Source organism: Beta vulgaris, chromosome 5, assembly GCF_026745355.1.
Source record: "Beta vulgaris subsp. vulgaris cultivar EL10 chromosome 5, EL10.2, whole genome shotgun sequence".
NCBI lineage: Eukaryota > Viridiplantae > Streptophyta > Magnoliopsida > Caryophyllales > Amaranthaceae > Beta > Beta vulgaris.
The window spans coordinates 65,695,555-65,714,818 of NC_079206.1; the positions used below are offsets into that span (position 1 = coordinate 65,695,555).

At 34.1% G+C, this 19,264-nt stretch overlaps 1 protein-coding gene and 1 long non-coding RNA gene across 2 annotated transcripts; both read left to right on the forward strand.

Annotated features, from left to right (window-relative positions):
• Positions 1-306: 306 nt before the first annotated feature.
• LOC104894619 (glu S.griseus protease inhibitor) lies at positions 307-913 on the forward strand. Its single transcript, XM_010680901.4, has 2 exons — positions 307-466; positions 547-913. The coding sequence occupies exons 1-2, from the start codon at positions 451-453 to the stop codon at positions 738-740; spliced, it is 210 nt and encodes a 69-aa protein (XP_010679203.1). The 5' UTR covers positions 307-450; the 3' UTR covers positions 741-913.
• Positions 914-10,696: 9,783 nt separating this feature from the next.
• LOC104894620 (uncharacterized) lies at positions 10,697-11,846 on the forward strand. The gene is made up of 2 exons (XR_790239.3): positions 10,697-11,098; positions 11,458-11,846. It is a non-coding gene; the product is annotated as an uncharacterized LOC104894620 (long non-coding RNA).
• Positions 11,847-19,264: the final 7,418 nt, after the last annotated feature.

The following is a 19,264-nucleotide window of genomic DNA, read 5'->3' on the forward strand; positions in this document are numbered from 1 at the left end:
ACTTTGCCTCAAAACCCTACTAATCATGATATATTATTTTGGGTGCAAAGGTATATATATATATATATATATACATATATGTATATATATATACATATATGTATATATATATACATAATGTATATATATATACATATATGTATATATAATATATGTATATATATATATGTATATGTATATATATATATGTATATATATATATATATATATGTATATATATATATATATGTATATATATAAGAGCATATTATAGCCCACTGCAAATAACTATTCTAATTTGAAGTTTGACAATAGCAACCAAGCCATCAGAACATATTCTTGTGCGCAACTTCTGCATAATTATATGCCTTTTATCATCTATAAATACATTGTCTGTAAACCAGAACTTAAGGAGCATTAATTGATTATCAAAAAAGCAGAAGAATATTTGCAAAGAAAATCCAGAGAAAGATGTCTTCATGCCAAGGTAATAAAAGATCAAATTTGTAAGATAATTTCAATCCTTTTTAATATATAATATACAACTTTGTTGATAAATTTTTATAGGAAAGAATACGTGGCCCGAACTCGTAGGAGAAAAAGGGCAAAAAGCAGCAGAAATTATAGAGAAGGAGAATCCTAATGTGAAGGCTATCGTCATATTAGATGGAACTCCGGTTACATTGGACTTCAGGTGTGACCGAGTTCGAGTTTTCGTTGATTGCAAGGATATCGTGGTTCGTGCTCCTATTATTGGTTAATGCATAAGCATAACTACGTATGCACATTATGTGTAACTCCATAATGACTCTATTATGTAATCTCGTCTTTTCGATTTCAACTACTATATATGATAATGTACAATAAAATCCATGTCAATTATTGATTATGGTTTAATGCTTCTATGATATAATAAGTAACACATATTAAGTAATTTTGGTGATTTGTTTTGTTGATCTTATTCTTAATTTTTGTACTAATTGTTCTCTCTCCTTGAACAATCAAGGTATAAGATCAGTTTAACCAATTTCATGAAGGGGTCGAAAGTTAATTGATAACATATTATATTATAACCATTTTCATCATTACAAATTCACAATGGTTGCATGGTATATTCTTGTAGTCCTCTCTCGAACACTACATGCTACTTGAGTCTAGATATATTTTTGCATATTTGTTACATTTTCACAAAATGTAAAATGTGCAAATATAAAATATGTAAAATAAATGTGAGGATGAATACCTAGCTAGTTCTAGGTGCTCTGGAGAGTACTATAAAGGCTTTGACATAAATCTAAACAAATTAAATAAATTTTGTACAACAATTATAAGGATATTAAAAAGGCAAAATCTAGCAAGTGCCTTTGAGGCGTTAGATAAGAAATTAATTAAAATTGAAAATATTAAATGAATCTAACATTAATTTTCTGATTGATGCGTGATTTTAGAATGCATTCTAAAATTTATACCATTTCAGTAAATATATTTAGTATTTATCCAACGCGACGTCTTATATGATTTTATTGTCTTATATATGTTTTAGGATATTACTAACGGATATCACGTGGTATATTTAATATACCAGCATTTCTGATTGATGTGTCAATTACAATTATAAAACATATTATTATTCATAAATCTCATACTTGATTTTATTATCTTTCCTTAATATCATTTCTAGTTCAAAATTGAAAAATGGACGTTATGACATGATAAATTGTTTTTAAAAAAACTTCTAACGAATTGGAGATAAAACTAAAAATTTCAATGGAATTAGATTAAGAAAATGTTATTACTTAATAAAAGTATTAGAGATCAAAAAATTATCTATGTCTTTATGATTACATATAATAATAAGACAATATAAAAGCTTGTAGAGTTGGTTAGTGTATTTCTATCTCAAAGGAGAGGTTGTGGGTTCGAGTCTTAACCCACGTACACAATTTTCCCCTAAAAAAAACATATAATAATAAAACTTTATTATGTTTACTTTGAAACATTAAACATTGAAATTGTAGTGGATTACTCATATGTCAGGGGGTAACTATTTGTCCTAAAAAGGTCACTTTTAACTACAAAGGATGATAATTTAATTGTAAAAATGTGCCAAAGTGAAAATATATCAACTTTTTTTTTTACAGGAAAAAAAATCAACTTGGGGTTTCCTTTGATTATTGGTTATATTTTTACGTATTAATTTTTTTTTAAATGATTGTTTATTTCTCGTTGAGAAGGGAGAGTGAAAGGTGCGGTGTGGTTAACTCAATCAATTATTCAATTATTGGTGCATCTTTTTTCTTTTTTATTCTTTTGGCAACGCGCGTTAAAAAAATTAGCATCTTATTACTTTTGAAGACAAATGAACTAGCATATTAATGTAATAGCGAACCACAAAAATATTCTAATTTAAAGTTTGACAATTGCAGCTAAGGCATCAAAACATTTTATTATATGCAAATTCTGCTACATATGCCTTTCATCAACTGTAAATACACTATTGTGACAAATGCAAATAACGAAACAAATAGTAATGAACAATCGACACAAGAATTAACGTGGTTCACTAATAATGTATTAGCTACGTCCACAAGCAGGGCAGAAACAATTTTTATTAGGTTTAGGAGAGAGTACAAATTACAGAAAACGAAGGCATGTTAATATATAATAGGATTCATGTATGTAGTACCCTACTAATTAATGTGGGGCCTGACTCGCTGACCGGGCAGCGCACCCCGTGCTAGGTTAATCTTAGCGCCAGATCAATAACTCAAGACATAGTTTAACATGCACAATCTTAATTTAAGCCAAATTTCAAATAAGATTTAAGTCTTTAACGTTTTGGTTAGTGGAGTTAAGTGTGGTTTTGTCCCAAATGGAAGGAATATAATTTTTTTTAATCAAGGCATACATGGTGCATATATTAATGGAAAACATGAGTTTTGGAGATAGTAAACAATTAGAGATGGAGGGAGTATTTGTGTAGCAGTGTAGAGGGTATTTGTGTAGCAGAGTTCAGTGACGGAGTCAGGATTTCCAATTCGGAGGTGCACAACACAAACGATATCGTTGAAGATCAGATTTTTTTTCTATTGCCTTTGTTTAATTTTTATCTAGGTGTATCACATATTATTCCTATATTCATCGTTCCATATGATCAATTAACTACATGGAAAGCAACCCAACAAATTACCATCACATAAGTACTAAAATAGAAACTAAATTATCATGTAAAGTAATTAACAATCCTAATTAATTTTATACTTTTATATTAGTTATCATTATTATTAATTTGATAAATTACATATTACTACCCTATAATTTATTGTATAAATTAACAACACCTAATTTCATACTCTTATTTGATTAAATTCGCAAATTCACATATCAATAGACAAAAAAGATTCAAATATGCAATATAGGAAACTAATGATGGTAAAAAAAAAAAAAAAATACTCGACGCCATGAATAGTGGTGGTGGATCTATAAATACTGTTAGTGGTGACTGGTGCATGTTAGCCGTTAGGGTGTGCCAGCGTGGACGGTGGGAAGCGCTTGGCTTAGATGTAGCATATTATTCAATTATTGGTGCATCTTTTTCTTTTTTATTCTTTTGGCAACATGTATGTTACGAGCATAAAATTACTTTCGAATGCGAAGGAACTAGCATATTATTATTTTTTGATAAAAAAGGAACTAACATATTAATATTATAGTGAACCAGAAAAAGTTATTCTAATTCAAAGTTTGACAATTGGAGCTAAGGCATCACATTCTATTAAATACAAGTTCTGCTACATATGTCTTTCATCAACTATAAATAGTGTCTTAATTCAATCTAGTTCTCAAAGGGCATTAAGTTTTAACTGATTATCAAGAAAGAAGAAGAATTTATCTATAAAAAAACTCGGAGAAAGATGGCATCAAGTCAAGGTAATTAATGCAACTTCTCTCGACAAATTTAGTATCTATATTTGCAAATCTGATTGCATGTCATTCTAATATTATACTCCTTCAATTCTAAAATAGATACTCCATTTTGACTTTTGCATTAGTCGCATACTCTACTTTAACCATATTTTTCTCACATGTATAATGCTCGGTATTAGTGGTGAACAAGATTTAGTTCAACATATCAACTTTTTTCAGAATATTTTACTAATGAATAATTAGAGATAATGATGGTTAACGTCGTGCATTGACGAATATACAAGTCTTGGAGTACCTATTAAAAAACAAAGGAACTATAAGTACAACTTTATTGATAACATGCATATATTTCCTTCTTTTAATAGAGAAGACTCAGTGGCCCGAGCTTGTGGGAGAAAATGGAAAAGAAGCAGCAAAAATCATTGAGAAGGAGAATCCTAGTCTGCATACTATTGTTCTCTTAATTGGAAGTCCGGTTACAAAAGACTACAGGACTGATCGAGTTCGAATTTTCGTTGATTGCAAGGGTATCGTCGGCCCCATTCCTAGGATTGGTTAATTTAGCATGTAATGCATAACTATATGTGCATGCTATATGTGTAACGCCATAATGGCTGTATTTCTTTCAGCTACCTCAACAGTGTATAATAAGATCCATGTCATATATTGATTATGGTTTATTGGTTTACATCGATCTATAAGAATCGGACATATATAATTAAGTGATTGTGGTGTCTATTATGTTTATCTTACTCTTAATTCCCGCACTTATCTTTCTCCCTCGTTATTCAAAAGTATAAGAGTCCAATCTCCTTTAAAAAAAAGAAAGAAAGAAAGTATAAGAGTCTAATCAAGTTTATAAAAGGAATAAAAGTTTATTAGTCTACTCATCGAAAGCGACGGGAAACTCCTCGTAGTAGGACAAAAAAAAGGGGGGTTAAAGTTGATTGGTACACAACATGTATCGTTTATTTGTCTTTTAGTTAACATACGTAAGAAAAAATATTAGTCATGTCGGATCTGATTTGATTCATTCCAATTTTTATTTTCCGAATCTATAATTTTTTATATATTTTTTTATATATGTAACTTAAGATATTGGTGTTTGAAACTGCATCTCGCAAACTGTGAAAAAACAAATGTAGCAACATTTTTGGAGCAGAGGGAGTACGTTGATCAAATCACAAAGTCTAGCAATTTGGCTTGAACGTAGTTATTGGGTTTTTTTTTCCATAGATTATTTTTTTTAAATGATTGTTTCTCGTTGAAGGGAGAGTGGAAGGTGTGGTGTGGTTAACTAAATCAATTATTCAATTATCGGTGCATCTTTTTCTTTTTCTTTTGGCAACGTGCGTTAAAAAAATGAGCATAGTATTATGCAAAGGAACTAGCATGTTAAATATGACTTGAAATCTTGTGAATGGCATAAGGCTAACTTTGAATGCACATATCTCTCAATCTATAAATGATTTTGATGTGATTCAAATTGGAGGTGATAGCTTGTTCAAAGAGCTTTCCAACGATAGGTCATATGCCCAATTTCGATGAGAAACGAGAAAGTTATGACTGTTTTACGGAAAACTGGCGAAGCTGTTTCGTCCCGGGCCCGATCGGGCGGATTTCGCCCGACCCAATCGGGCGGTGCGCGGTTTAGTTCGCTGAACGCGTTTTTTCGATATTTTTCCGTTTTAAGTTATCTTTTAGGGTTTGTATGGGTTCCTTATTATTATAAAAGGGCTCTTAGTGTTCATTATTATTAACACAACTTATGAAACACTTTTAGCCTCTAGATTTAGGACTCCTTGTATTATTCTCTCTGATTTTCTCCATTATAGTGAAGAAGCTCTAATCCCCCACCTGTGGATGTAGGTCAAATTTGACTGAACCACGTAAATCCTTGTGTTATTTGTTTGTTCATCTTTATAGTTTTCTCACCTTTATTATTTCATTGATTTTCTGTTCCGCATTAATCAAACTACAACACCGATTTCCTAACAAATTGGTATCAAGAGCCTGGTTGTTTAAGATCTTAGGTGTTTATAGAACAAGTTTGATTGTTTTTTTTTTATCATGTCAATGAAATTCGATATTGAGAAATTTGATAGGCAAGTAAATTTTGGCCTATGGCAATTAAAGATGAAAGCCATCCTGGTTCAAAGTGGTTGTCACAAGGCTCTAGAAGGTGCATCCGAAAGGCCTTCGGGTATGACGGATGAGAAGTGGGAGGAAATAGATTTGAAGGCACTCTCAGCGATTCATTTAAGTTTTCTAATGAAGTTTTGAGAGAGGTTGCAAAGAGACAACTGCTGCGGGTTTGTGGTTGAAGTTGGAGTCACTCTATATGACAAAGTCTGTGACCAACCGTCTACTACTAAAATCTAGACTTCATGATCTTGTCTAGTAGAGGGTAAACCGCTTGATTCTCATTTAGATGAATTCTTCTCTATAATTATGGATTTGCAAAACATCGATGTTGAGATCGATGATGAGGATATGGCTATTAGGTTGTTGTGTTCTTTACCACATTCTTATGAGCACTTTCGAGATACTTATTATATGGTAAAGATGATTTGAGTTTGCAGGATGTTAAGGAGGCCTTAACTCAGAGAGATTTAATTGACAATAAATTGGTTAATAAATCTAATAGTTCTGCTCACACAAATGCTTTGGTTGCTCATGGTGGAAAGAATTCTGGCAAAATCTGTAACTATTGTCATGTGAAGGGTCATATTAAATCTGAGTGTTGGAAATTAAAGAAGAAAAATGGAGAAAGGTCTAATGAGGATCGATTTGCAAATATTGCCAACGCTGTTTCTGATGATGATCTTGCACTTTAGGGTTACAAGATTTGGGGCTGCGGTTTCTACGATCTCTTTATGTTTGGTGCCCTTTTGAGATCTCTTGGTAAAACGAGAAACCGTGTGGATTTTCTTTTTGGAGTCTATGATAGATTGTTTTTTAGTTTGTAATAAAGTAACAATCTTGATTATGCATTAGATTTTGTTCTAGTTATGCTATTTCTTATCTCAAATTTGGTACTTTTGTGATTATTAAGTACTATTGCAATTTAGAAAATATCGTTGTCATTCAGTTTCTAGAATTGCTTTTGAGTTTGTTGTTGAGATGAAGAAGTGTTTGAAGAGAGTTTGGTCAATTTGAGGAAGCATGCTTGGCGTTGGTGACTTTATACTCTCGATCTAGGCCATGTGATGGTGTTGTATACGGATTTTGTGTTCGAAGACGCATCGGTACACAAGTTATAGAAGATGTCCGTTCTGGATTGCCTACAATGGGTAGGTTTATGGAATTTTGTTTAAGGTGGAGGTTATATGGTGTTTGGTTGAGCATTATTTTTGTTCAAGGTGGATTACCTTGTTTGTTCGGTTTCAAGTCAAGGTGGAGATTGTTAAATATGACTTGAAATCTTGTGAATGGCATAAGGCTAACTTTGAATGCACATATCTCTCAATCTATAAATGATTTTGATGTGATTCAAATTGGAGGTGATAGCTTGTTCAAAGAGCTTTCCAACGATAGGTCATATGCCCAATTTCGATGAGAAACGAGAAATTTATGACTGTTTTACGGAAAACTGGCGAAGCTGTTTCGTCCCGGGCCCGATCGGGCGGATTTCGCCCGACCCAATCGGGCGGTGCGCGTTTAGTTCGCTGAACGCGTTTTTTCGATATTTTTCCGTTTTAAGTTATCTTTTAGGGTTTGTATGGGTTCCTTATTATTATAAAAGGGCTCTTAGTGTTCATTATTATTAACACAACTTATGAAACACTTTTAGCCTCTAGATTTAGGACTCCTTGTATTATTCTCTCTGATTTTCTCCATTATAGTGAAGAAGCTCTAATCCCCCACCTGTGGATGTAGGTCAAATTTGACTGAACCACGTAAATCCTTGTGTTATTTGTTTGTTCATCTTTATAGTTTTCTCACCTTCATTATTTCATTGATTTTCTGTTCCGCATTAATCAAACTACAACACCGATTTCCTAACATAGCATACAAAAATATTCTAATTCAAAGTTTGACAATTGCATCTAAGGCATCAGAACATTTTATTATATGCAAATTTTGCTACATATGCCTTTCATCAACTATAAATACACTATTGTGACAGATGCAAATAACGAAACAAATAATAATGAACAATCAGCACAAGAATTAATGTGGTTCACTAATAATGTGCGTGTTAGCTACGTCCACAGGCAGAGAGGAAACGATTTTTATTGCAGATTATAGAAAACGGAGGCATGTCAAAAATAGGATTCATGTAGGACCCTACTAATTTACATGAAACCCAACTGATCGGGGAGCGCACCCCTGTTCTAAGTTAGTCTTAGCGTCAGATAAATAACTCAAGACATAGTCTAACATGCACTATCTTAATTCAACCCAAATTTCAAATAGGATTAAGTTTTAACTGATTATCAAGAAATTAAAGAAGAAGAAATTTATCTATAAAGAAAACATAGAGAAAGAAAGATGGCATCATGCCAAGGTAACCAATGCAATTTTTCTCGAGGAGTTTAGTATCTATATTTGCAAATTTAATTGCATCTCATTCTAATATTATACTTCCCTCGCTGTGTTCGAAATTATTTCCGTCTACGTCATTTGTTCTTATAACTTTCTCTACACCCAAAAAAACAAAAGAACATATTCTTGTACGCAACTTCTGCATTATATGCCTATTATCATGTTGTATATTAGTCTTTAACGTTTTGGTTAGTGGAGTTAAGTGGGGTTTGTCCCAAATGGAAGGAATATAATGTTTTTTGATGTCTTCATATATATTGGTTCTTGTGCTTATTAGCATATTAAATTATATGTCGGTTGTACTTGAATTCTTTGTTGCTTTATTACCATATATCTCCTTCGGTCTTTATTAGTTTACCAGTTTTTTTTTTCATAGAGTTTTAGGATAAATAATTTTGTGAGACATAGAAAGAAAGAGAAAAGATTTATGAGTTCACTCATGGTACACCCGGGTGTACCATGAGTATGGTACACCCAGGGGTATTTTTGTAATAAAATTAGAACTTCAGTGCTCATTTGACACCAAATTTGCTCATATGGGGATTTTGCTCATTTTGCTCATTTTGCTCATTTTGTAATAAAAGTGTTTGATCATTTTCTTAAATGAGTAGAAATGTTTGCTCATTTGCTCATTTGTTCATTTTGCTCATTTGGAGAAAATAGTCTTGGGTGTACCATGAGCATGGTACACCCAGGGGCCAGGTGTACTATAAATATTCTCAAGATTTATTTAAATTAAAGTTGAATATATGCATCATGAAAAGTTAGTGGGGCGCATTCCAAAAATAGAAAAAAATTGGTAAAATAATAAAAGATATCCTATAAAAAGAATAAGGATAAACTAATAAAAATCGAGAGAGTAGTTCGAATGGAGCATACTCGACTTGGCAATGTGGGTTTCCTCTTCTTAGCTTAGGACGACCCAACAGTATCATAATTAAAGGTTTGACTAAAAGAATGCATGCAATACTGGACCCAAATGTTGGCTTGTTGCTTGAACACGGGGGTTGTGCAGAGAGATGTGGCTCGATCAGTGGGTGCAAATCCTTTATGGTACTTCAAAAAAATAGGTGCGTGATCACCCTGGAATCTGAATAATGACAAGCTTACAAATATGTGACCATGAAGCAAAAGTACTTTGGTTACTACTTACTTGGTGTAACTTAATCAAGGCATGGTGCATATATTAATGGAAAACATGAGTTTTGGAGATAGTAAACAATTAGAGATGAAGGGAGCAGTGTTTAGTGACGGAGTCAGGATTTCCCATTCGGGAGTGCACAACACAAACGATATTGTTAAAGATCAGATTGTTTTTCTATTGCCTTTGTTTGTTTGTTTTTATCTAGGTGTATCACGTATCAGTTTTTATATTCATCGTTTCAAATGAATTAACTACATCAACCCAACAAATTACCACATATAAGTACTAAAATAGAAACTAAATTATCATGTAAAGTAATTAATAATACCTAATTTTATACTTTTATTTTAATTACCATTATTATTAATTTGATAAATTACATATTACTACCCTATAATTTATTGCATAAATTAACAACACCTTTTCATACTCTTATTTAATTAAATTTGCAAATTCACATATTAGCAGACAAAAAAAATCAAATATACAATATAGGAAACTAATAATGGTAAAAAAAAAACTCGACGCCATGAATGATGGTGGTGGGTCTACAGGTATTGTGAGTGGTGATTGGTGCACGTTAGCCGTTAGGGTGTGCCGGCGTGGACGGTGGAAAGCGCTTGGCTCGTGGGTTGTGAGAGACTAAGTGGTTCAAAGTTTTAAGGTAGTGAGGAGAGAAATTTTTGTGACAATTTTTCTCTTTTTGAGGGGAATCAATTTGTGAGAAAGTGATTCCTTAGGTTTATAAGTTTAGATCTTTTAATTTTTTAGATTAAAGTTTATTTGTTATTATTGGCCCCATTTTCAAAAATAAAAGTATGGGAGTGGGTCAGACAATTCAAAGTCTTAGAGATATTAGACAATGACTTTCCACCTTTTTCCTAATCCCATATATTCATGTGCTGACTTTCATCTTTACAGTGTTGCAGTCTTCTTCACTCCAGCGTCCAAATAACGCCAACAATACAATTTTAATTTTTTTTAGCGAACAAACATAATTTTTTTTGAAAAATCGGGGACACCCTTGGCTCCGCCAGTGGCAATGTATGTAGGTATATTTGGTCAAAGTTTTTTTGTAAATTAAAATTATAGTTTTTCGTTGAGAAGGGAGGGCGAGAGGTGTGGTGTGAAATCAATTAATTATTCAATATTGGTGCATCTTTTTCATTTTTGTTCTTTTGACAACATGGTACGAGCATAAAATTACTTTTGAATGCAAAGGAACTAACATATTTTCTATATATATAAAAAAAGGAAGTAGCATATTAATATTATAGCGAACCACAAAAAAATATTCTGATTCGAAGTTTGACAATTGCCGCTAAGGCATCAAAACATTTCATTATATGCAAATTCTGCTACATATGCCTTTCATCAACTATAAATACGCTGTCTTGATTCAATCTAGTTTTCAAAGGGCATTAAGTTTTAACTGATTATCAAGAAAGAAGAAGAATTTATCTATCAAAAAAACTCAGAGCAAGATGGCATCATGTCAAGGTAATCAATGCAACTTCTCTTGACAAATTTAGTATATATATTTGCAAATCGGATTGCATGTCATTCTGATATTATACTCCTTATGTTCTAAAATAGATGCTCCATTTTGACTTTTGCGTTAATCTCATGCTTTACTTTAACCATATTTTTCTCACATGTATAATGCTCAATATTAGTGAACAAGATGTTGTTCAACATATTAACTTTTTTCATAACATCTTAGTGATGAATAATTAGAGATAATGATGGTTAAAGTCGTGCATTGACGAATATGCAAGTCTTGGAGTATCTATTAAAAAAACAAAGGAACTAAATACAACTTTATTGATAATACGCATGTAATTCCTTTTTTTTAATAGAGAAGACTCAGTGGCCCGAGCTTGTGGGAGAAAATGGGAATGAAGCAGCAAAAATCATTGAGAAGGAGAATCCTTGTCTGCATGCTATTGTTCTCTTAATAGGAAGTATCGTTACGCACGACTACAGGGCTGATCGAGTTCGAATTTTCGTTGATTGCAATGGCATCGTCGGCCCCATTCCTATAATTGGTTAATTTAATTAGCTACTATAATAGTAATGCATAACTATATGTATGTGCATGCTATATGTGTAACGCTATAATGGCTATGTTTCATCTTGGTTTTCATGCTTTCAGCTACTTAAATAGTGTATAATAAGATCCATGTCATATATTGATTATGGTTTACGTCGATCTAAAAGAATCGAATATATATATATAATTAAGTTATTTGGTGTCTTTTATTTTTATCGTACTTTTAACTCCTGTACTATCTTTTCCCTCCTTTTTTTTATGGGGAAAAAGTTGATTGGTAATCGAGTTATCTTTTTCCTCCTTATTCAAAGTATAAGAGTCTAACCAAGTTTGATGGATTATTTTGTCTGTTTGGCGTTGATCCACATGTGTCTTGCATTTGATTTTATGTATATATAACATTCTTGGTGTGATTATTTTCAAATAAAAGGATAATATAATAAATTGGTAACATTCTTTTATCTTAATTGTTTCAAAAGTTACACCTGAACGTATAATTATCTACACAAATATATCAAAAGGTTATTGGAACACAAGGTGACACTCAAGAAGGGGGGGGGGAGGGTTGAATTGAGTGACGAAATCTAATCGATTTTCGCAAAATCTTGGTTATGGCACTGTGCCAGGCACTCTGCGAATCGCTCGTAAATCACTGATTCGTATTTTGCGAAAACTAAAACGTAACAAAATGTGAAATTGAAGATCATACACACGATATAACATGGTTCAATCTCACCTCTGAGATCTACGTCCACACAAACCAAACTCTTTTATTATTTGAATCCTAAAATATCTACCCTTGATACAATAAGATTCCCCCACTACTAATCCTAGTAGTGCTCCACAACACTTAACTCTAAGTGTTGTCACTCTCTATAATGATGAAATTACAGAAAGAAAAGATCCTCAAAAGCGTGCTTCTTATTCAAGCAAATTAGGGGACAATTACAAACGTTATTTAGTTTCCTGACCTGACCACAACTGTGCGATACTCTGTTAGAATCTTCGACTTTTTCTCTCTGAAAACATGAATTATAAAAGTGAATTATGTTTGGTGTTATAAGTTTAAAGTAAATAATTAATACATGAAAATTATAATTATTAAAGGTATAGTCTGGATTGGACCTAAAAACTAATATATATATAATTTATAATATATATATTATATATATATATATATATATATATATATAATATAGGAATAGGATCTTGTGAAAACCACTCTTAGGCTGAAAACTGAAACAAGTAATATTAGCCATCGGATTTAGAAGAAAAAATTAGATGGCCGTGATTTAGCCACGTCGCTGTCCTTTTTTTTCTCCTACCTCTTCTCCTTCGTTTATTCTGAAACAGTGAAACTCAAACTTTCTCTCTCCTCTTCTGCCTCTCTCTCCTTCGTTGCTTTTCTCTCTTCCTCTCCTCACCGGCAATTTTCTCTAACCTCATCTCAACTTCCATAGCAGACCTCTCTCTCTTACTCTCGAATCCATAGCCAATTTCTGAAATCCATCAATCATATCAGCCCAATCAGACGAAAGTGCCAAGGTCTTTAATGGCGGAAGATGATGCAACGCGTCGTTCGATTTGAGTCATTTGAGCGAGTTTGAGTCACTCGAGAAAGGAGATCTTTAATTCGTTCTTCAATTGGTGCGTTAGGGTTTCTGTTAATGGCGGAAGATGATGCAACGCGTCGTTCGATTTGAGTCATGTGAGCGAGTTTCTCTTGCAGAGTCATTCGAGAAAGCAGATCTTTAATTCGTTCTTCAATTGGTGCGTTAGGGTTTCTGTTAATGGCGGAAGATGATGCAACGCGTCGTTCGATTTGAGTCATTTGAGCGAGTTTCTCTTGCAGAGTCATTCGAGAAAGGAGATCTTTAATTCGTTCTTCAATTGGTGCGTTAGGTTTCTGTAAATGCAGTTTACTTCCATGGCTACGAATTCAATTCAACAATTAGGAGAGAGAAAGTTTCCAAAGTATTGTTATTAGTTGCTGTTTTAAAGCTATTTGTTACCCCCCTCTCACTAACATATATTTGCGAAATTCATACAAAGTATTGTTATTAGTTGCCAAAGTATTGTGATTAGTTGCTGTTTTAAAGCTATTTGTTACCCCCCTCTCACTAACATATATTTCAAGGTAAAAAATTACCTTAAAAGTGGTAATAGTTACTCTTATAATAAATAAAGTTACCGTTGAAATATATAGAACTATCCTTAATATAATAAAGTTACCCAAAACTGACAAAACTTACCCTAAAAGTGTTAAAAGTTACCTAAAGGGTTAAAATTACTTTGTTTTCAGTTTTCAGCCTAAGAGTGGTTTTCAGCGATCCTTCCCCTATTATATATATATATTATATATATATATATATATATATATATATATATATATATTATATATATATATATATATATATATATATATATACACACACACACACAATAACAGTGGTTAGTACTTAGTACAAGCAATGACTTATAAGTATTAAAAGGAGCATCTAAACAAATGCTACCTACAAGCCCCTCCCGCGATCATTCTTATAAGGGTGTGAATATCCCTAGTCTTAAGCTTGAGTCTTGAGACAAGATTTTTGGGAGTCTTGAACAAGGCTAGGGATATTCAAGTAGAAAGGGTGAAGGAGTCTTGGGATGAGTTTTAATTTCCCAAACTCATCTTAAGACTCATGCGTGGGCCCCACCAAGTATTTAACAACACTTTTTGGTTTCCCTTCCCCACTGTGCAACGTAATAAACTTGCAGTTTTTTTTATAGTTATGTTATTGAATGCCTTTCAAATTGCTCATGTACTCAATTAGTGTTTGTAAAATTTTATAATATTAGTGTCAATTTAAAATTTTAATTTTTTTTTTCATTTAACTAATTATTTATTGGTAATAATTTTAATTTATTACATTTTCATAATATAATGGTATTGAAAACAAGAAAATAATTAGAATACATAAAATAAAGTGAAGTGAGTCTGGAGATAATGTATCTGAGAGATAGAGTATAAAATTGGAATGAGTCTGAAGTGAGTCTGTAGAATTAAAAAGTAGTGGAAAGCTAATGTGGCACAGTCTGAAGTTTGGAGGTGAGTCTGAGGGATATTCACACCCTAAGCTTCGGAAGCGGGGCCGGATATATTAGTCTCTTGATGTTTGACACAATAATGATCTATATAATTATCTAAGTCGGTAATACGGATGACAATGATGCATGTCGAGTTCGAGTTTAGGTTAACTTGACTCGACTCGACTCACCGACTTCATGAGTTCGATCTCGAGTAACTTGTAAGTTCTCTCACCTGATTAGTGTAAAAGCATGTTACTTTTGGTGCATTAATTGATAATAGTATTTTCGATTTTCACACGAGTTTTCAATCGAGTCCTAAATAACTCAACTCCACTTGACAACATCTTGTGTCAAGGTTGAGTTCGATTCGAGCTCAATCAACTCGATCTCGAGTAGCTTGCAAGTTGTCTCGTCTCATTTTCACCTCTAATCAGTAATTAGGACCACGGATTTTGGTGTCATTATCAAATTTTTTAATATTCACACAATTTTCCTTTTTTCCGAGGAATCCCCCCAAAGAAAATTATTGCATGTCGTATCTAAGGCTTTAAGGGTATAGGACGGGAACATGGAAGCTTGCATATAATAGGCGGGAATAGTCGAGAGAGTCGAAGAGATGAGACATAGACGGCCCGCTTTTGATAGAAATTTTGTTTTCCAGTTAGCCAACTTCGCTCTCACTTTATCGACAACAAATTGGACTTGAGTCCTAGTAGGCCTCTTGTGAGAGATAGGGAGTCCCAGGTATGAACCCAGGTTCTCATTCTCCTCAACCCTAGTGGTTTCCTGGAATAGGAATCTATGTTCATGGGAAGTATTTGGGGAGAAAATCAGCTTGCTCTTCAACTCATTGATCTTTTGGCCCGACACCTTGCAGAATTCCTCTAGGGTGTTCTTAACCGCAAAAGCAGTGTCCTCGTCCACCCTCCCAAAGAGGAGAAGATCATCTGCAAAAAGTAGGTGAGAAACAGGGACCTTCTTCTTACCAACCCAGAAAGGGGTCCATTCCTTTCTATGACACGCCTCGTGGATAGCTTTAGAGAGTTGTTCGAGGCAAATATTAAATAAATAGGGGGACATGGGATCCCCCTGTCTTAAACCTCTCGAGTGCGAAAAGGGTTCAGATTTCCGACCATTAATTAGTATAGATGAAGAAGCTTTAGAAACGCAGTCCATGATAAGTTTGATGGAATGGGCACTCAAGTTACAACCCTTCAAACATGCTCTTACAAAACCCCACTCGACCCTGTCATAAGCTTTCTCTAAATCTATTTTTAACGCAAACCAGCCCCACTTACCCTTCTTCTTATGCATAGAATGCAAGACTTCAGAAGCTACTACTAAATTTATGTCCGCCCCCCGGCCCTTTATAAAACTATTCTGATTAGGGGAAATCCACTGCGAGATTAAAGGTTTCATGCGGTTCACCAAAATCTTTGTAACGAGTTTATAGATTGAGTTACACAGACTTATCGGACGATATTGTTTAATCGTTTCCGGCGAAGGTTGCTTAGGGATTAGGCAGATAACTTTCATCCCTAAAAATAGAGGAGGTTTGGGAATTAGGGCCCAAAAACCAATGAATATTGCTTACATGGCAAAATTAGGATGGAAGATGTCGCAGGCCTCCCCAAATCTGGCCCAGGATTGCATTAGATCTAAATATATCCATGATAATCATGCTACCAGGTTTAAAAACGGCTCGAATCTATGGAAGAATATAGGGATGGGCTGGTCTCTCCTTCAGGAGAATAGCTCTTGGAGTCTGGGGAAGGGCACAAAAATCAAACTGTGGGGGGATAACTGGTTAGCAATAGGGAGTCTAAGGAGCCTCCTTCATGGGCCGCTCAATGAAGGGGAGGAACAGCAGACTGTGAGTGGCTTAGTTCAGGGGGATAGATGGGATCTGAGTAAGATATCCTTTGAGCTTCCTAGAGGTATTTTAGAGAGAATCCAAAGTTTGCCACCTCCAAAAGCTGATTCCCCCGAGGACCTACTTATCCCTGATTTCTGTGATAGTCATGGGTTTTCGCTGGCCAAAGCCTACGACGCACAATTCAGTGGCCCGGCCATTAACCTAAGGTGGATCTGGAAATCGACCATGGAGCCTAAACTCAAACTCTTCTTCTGGCTCCTCTGGAGGGATAGGCTTCCTCACAGAGCCCTGCTGGCTATTCGTAAAATTATCCATGATGCTTCTTGCCCCCGATGCGGGCTTTCCCCTGAGACTTCATCACACATATTAAGAGAATGTAGCTTATCTACCCGGATCTGGGATGAGTGTCACCCTCATGGGACTGGACCTAGTGACTTTAGGGATTGGCTAAAAGATAACCTTACAAGGGCGGAGAGGTTTCGAGGCCTTGTATGGGCTGACCTTTTCCCCTACATATGCCACGAAATTTGGAAGGATCGCAACGAGTGTAGCTTTAAAGGTTGTGACCCAGCCCCTGCCCACCGTATTATTCTAAAAGCACAAAGACTATCTCTTGAAAGACTTAGAGCTTTGCAAGAACTAGGATCCTCGACTGAGAGAAGTGTGAGAAACCGAGAACCTAGACCGAAACCAAGCACAAATACGTTCATTCATGTAGATGCCTCCTTTGTGAGTATCAATGGCCAAACGGGAATAGGTGGAGTGGTGAGAAATAGTCGGGGGGAGTGGATAATGGGATTTGGGAAAAACCTCTTTACTTTCGACAGTCTCTTCTCTGAGCTATGGGCCATCCATGAGGGTCTTCTTTTTGCGTCCATGTATAACTATGAACAAGCCATCATATTTTCAGATTGTATTATAGCAGTGGATATTCTCTGTAACTGTGCATCTAATCCTGACAAATATATGAGTGTAATATCTGAGTGCAGAAAGCTGTGGAAGACCATCCCGAGAGTGAAGATTGAACATTGCAGCAGGACGGAGAACCGTGTGGCGGATTCTTTAGCCAAACATGGTCGTGGTAGTCGTGATAGAAGAAATGTAACTAGGATTTTCCCCCATCCCCCTAGTTATTGTTTGGATGAACTTATATCGGATTGTAAAACGTTCTTTAATTTCGTAATTTAAATTGGCTGCTATTTACACCAAAAAAAAAAAAAATATTCACACAATCAACACGTCAGGCGAAGCCCTGGGGGAACGTGGGTTTCGCTACAATCTACATACAGTCATTACTCATTACTCATTACTTCCATTTGTTCTAATGGTTTGCTTTATCTTATAGGGTGAGAATTCATCAAACTTTGACCTCAAAATTGAAAATCTAATTCAAAAATTCGGATACATAGCCAGTTTCATAAAAATAAAATATGTTTGCAGTTTTGTGACGAACGTGCGTATGTAAAAGCATATCATTGCTAATTCTATGTTTGACAACGACCCATCAAAAGTCAGAACAATTCATTGCAAGCAATCATCTGCATTATATGCCTTTTATCAACTATAAATACACTGTTTCAAAGTTCAAAATCATAATTCAAGGGAAATTAATTAGCTAATTAATTATCAAATAAGCAGGATATATTTAGAAGAAAATTCAGAGAAAGATGTCATCAGATGATACATGCCCAGGTAATGAATAAATCCAGCTTTTCCATATGATCAATCATTTAATTTATGAGATTAATTTCATTCCATTATGATATTTTTAGATTTTGCTAGTAAATAATATGTTATTCATTTTTGTTGTAGGGAAGGATGCGTGGCCAGAACTTGTAGGAGAACAAGGGAAGAAAGCAGCACAAATCATAGAGAAGGAGAATTCCTACGTGCAGGCTTTTGTTATAAAAGAGGGAACCATGGTTACAATGGACTTCAGGTGTGATCGAGTTCGTGTTTGGGTCAATTGTGACGGGATCGTGGTCCAAACTCCTATTATTGGTTAATCAAGCTACCTTATAATGCATGAATAAATCGTGGTCCATCCTTCTACAATTGTTTTAACATTGATTTCACAATTTCTCTATATCCATAAATATGTTTCTTTTGTATTATTTAAAGTATAAGTGTCTACACGAGTTTGTGAATGAATAAAAGGTTGATTGTTAACCTATTGTTGATTCCTTTATTTGAAATGGATTGTAATATTGTTCCAACTTGCTATTATCATTGAAATATACCACGATATTTACTACGCTCATTATGGGAGTCGTTGTCACATTTTTTGTATTCTTCTCTAGAATTAATGTTGCATTTCCCTTGAAAAAAAGAATATATGTTGCATGATATTTTTTTGGTGAAAAGGGAAATCATATCCCATTTTAGTTCCCTTTTTTCACACACAAAAAATTATCATTTTAGTAGGGATAAATATTGTGCCCAAAAGGGCGGGTTGAGAAGAAGTATATACTTTCTCTGTTTCGAATTAAACGCAACAAATCCACTTTATTTTACGCATGCCGAACATTATTTTGACCATAAATATCTATAATTACATATAAGAAAAAAATTATAAAAAGTACATTTCTTGAAAGTACGTCACGAGATAAATCTAACAAGATCTCACTTGACTATATTTTTCATTATGTATAAATAACAAATTTTA